Below are 1,960 nucleotides of genomic sequence, written 5' to 3' on the forward strand. Positions count from 1 at the left end.
CGAGACCAAGACCGAGACCAAGACAAAAGTCCGTCGAGACCAAGACGAGACCAAGACCACGTAAAAGTGGTCTCGAGACCGGTCTCGAGACCAAGACCGGTCTCGAGACATCCAACTCTAGTTGGAGGTAGCACAAAGGAAAGACTTGGTCTGCATAGAGTCCGTCTGTGGTTGGCCTGAAACATGAGGGTAACTGAGACCATGGCCCAGGGCACGCAGCTGTTAGTGAGTCTGGGGGTGTGGGACCCAGACTGAAGACCACTGAATACCATTGATTGAGATGTGACCTGGTAGGAAATATCTTAGAGGCTCAACTGGAACCTGGAATCTCTTCAACCAGTCATCATCTTCAAAGTGATGTGCGATGAGCAGGCTGGTTCCTGTGTAGATGCAGTTTCATTTCTAGTAATATTTCCTTAGAGAAGGATGTGTAACATGACAAGTCCAGCTCTGTGAAACCAATTCTTGTGTACAGAAAGGTCCTGGTTTCCATTAGTAAGTTGTTCCTGGGTCAGGGTCTTAATTTCACTTCATCTTTTTTCTTCTGTTTTGGGTGCTTTTCCTCCTGGGCACTCTTAATGTCCAGCTTTTGGTTTCTAATGTATTACTTCATATAAAAGACTGTCCCCATTCTCAGGAGGAGGAGAGAACCACAACTTTAGAGTGTGATGCAAAAGCCACATTTTATTCATCTGAAACTCAATTATGGACAAGAAAGACACAAATGTAACCTTTTTGTAATAATCTGGTCCTGTGTTATCTTAACGTTTGCCCATTTACTGTCAGAGCACCTGCACACTACACTGCAGTACAGGGGGGCGTGGAGTCCTCCAGCCTGCATGTCAAAGTATCTTTGAGCAGATGGTGCACACAGTTGCCGCCAGTGCGTCACAGTGTGTGTGAATGTTATATGACTTGTAGTAGAAAGTGCTTCAAGTACTTAATTAGAACTGAAAAGCTGCATCTGTAAGTCCAACACTTCAGAAGAAACTCACCGTAGCCTCTGCTGTTTGGTAATGAATCTTTTTCAGCTTCAGCCAAGGGTTGAACCAGGAACAACCACACAGTAACAAAAACAGACTATTTAACAACACAGTATGTTAATATATAAGGAATAAGGAAGACTTTGTCTGGAACTATTAAAATGGATATGAAGAGCTATTTTAATCTGTGACTGGTAATGATTTCTGTCCTTCCAACTCTCAGCTATCATGAAGTCCAGAAGTTCCACACCCAGATCCTGAGAGTGAAAGACAGAGATGATTTTCCCATGGTGCTGGTTGGAAACAAGGCAGACCTGGAACAGCAAAGAGTGGTAACTAACAACAACCGATACTCCTCTATAATGTCATTTTTCTTCTATTCCAGATCTACTGCAGAAGGGAAGTTCTGGAATCTCAACAGTTTAGGAGATATCTGCAGTTTATAAAGAACTTTTCTGGCTTAGTCTCATTTATTCCACAAATTATTATACAAGGAGAATCAACTCCTGTAACTCAGGAGCTCGAGGCATCCACTTATCAAATGTCCAAGGTTCCAATTCCTGTAATCTGACAGTTAAAGTGTGCCTGTGACAGATGAACCTGCACCCCAAATTACTAAAAATAATATAGAGGAAGATTGGAAAATACAGATGCCAGTCCATTTACTCTATTAATAATTGGACCACTGGTTCAGAGACAGGTCCTGAAAGGACTGGAAAACCACAGCTCAACAACGTACAGACGTGGACAAAACTGTTGGGACCCTTCAGTCAATGAAAGAAAAACTCATAATGCTCACAGAAATAACGTTAATCTGACAAAAGTACAAATAAATACAAATTCGATGAATGTTAACCAATGAAAGTCAGACCATGCTTCAACAGAATTATTTAAAAAATAAATGCAGGGAGCTAGGGCTGCCACAAACAATTATTTTGATAGTCGACTAATCAGATCATCATCCATTGGACGTAAAA

General features: G+C 41.7%; 1 protein-coding gene across 1 annotated transcript in view; it reads left to right on the forward strand.

Moving 5' to 3' along the window:
• The window catches only part of rras (RAS related), a 9,005-nt gene extending 7,576 nt beyond the window's left edge, over positions 1–1,429 (forward strand). Inside the window, exon 4 of the mRNA XM_005749667.1 lies at positions 1,207–1,429. Within this exon, the coding sequence (XP_005749724.1) occupies positions 1,207–1,429 (223 nt within the window). The remainder of the gene's footprint in view (positions 1–1,206) is intronic.
• The last annotated feature ends 531 nt before the right edge of the window (positions 1,430–1,960 follow it).

The sequence above is a fragment of the Pundamilia nyererei genome, unplaced genomic scaffold (assembly GCF_000239375.1).
Source record: "Pundamilia nyererei isolate P.nyererei 1_Seehausen unplaced genomic scaffold, PunNye1.0 scaffold00252, whole genome shotgun sequence".
Classification (NCBI taxonomy): domain Eukaryota; kingdom Metazoa; phylum Chordata; class Actinopteri; order Cichliformes; family Cichlidae; genus Pundamilia; species Pundamilia nyererei.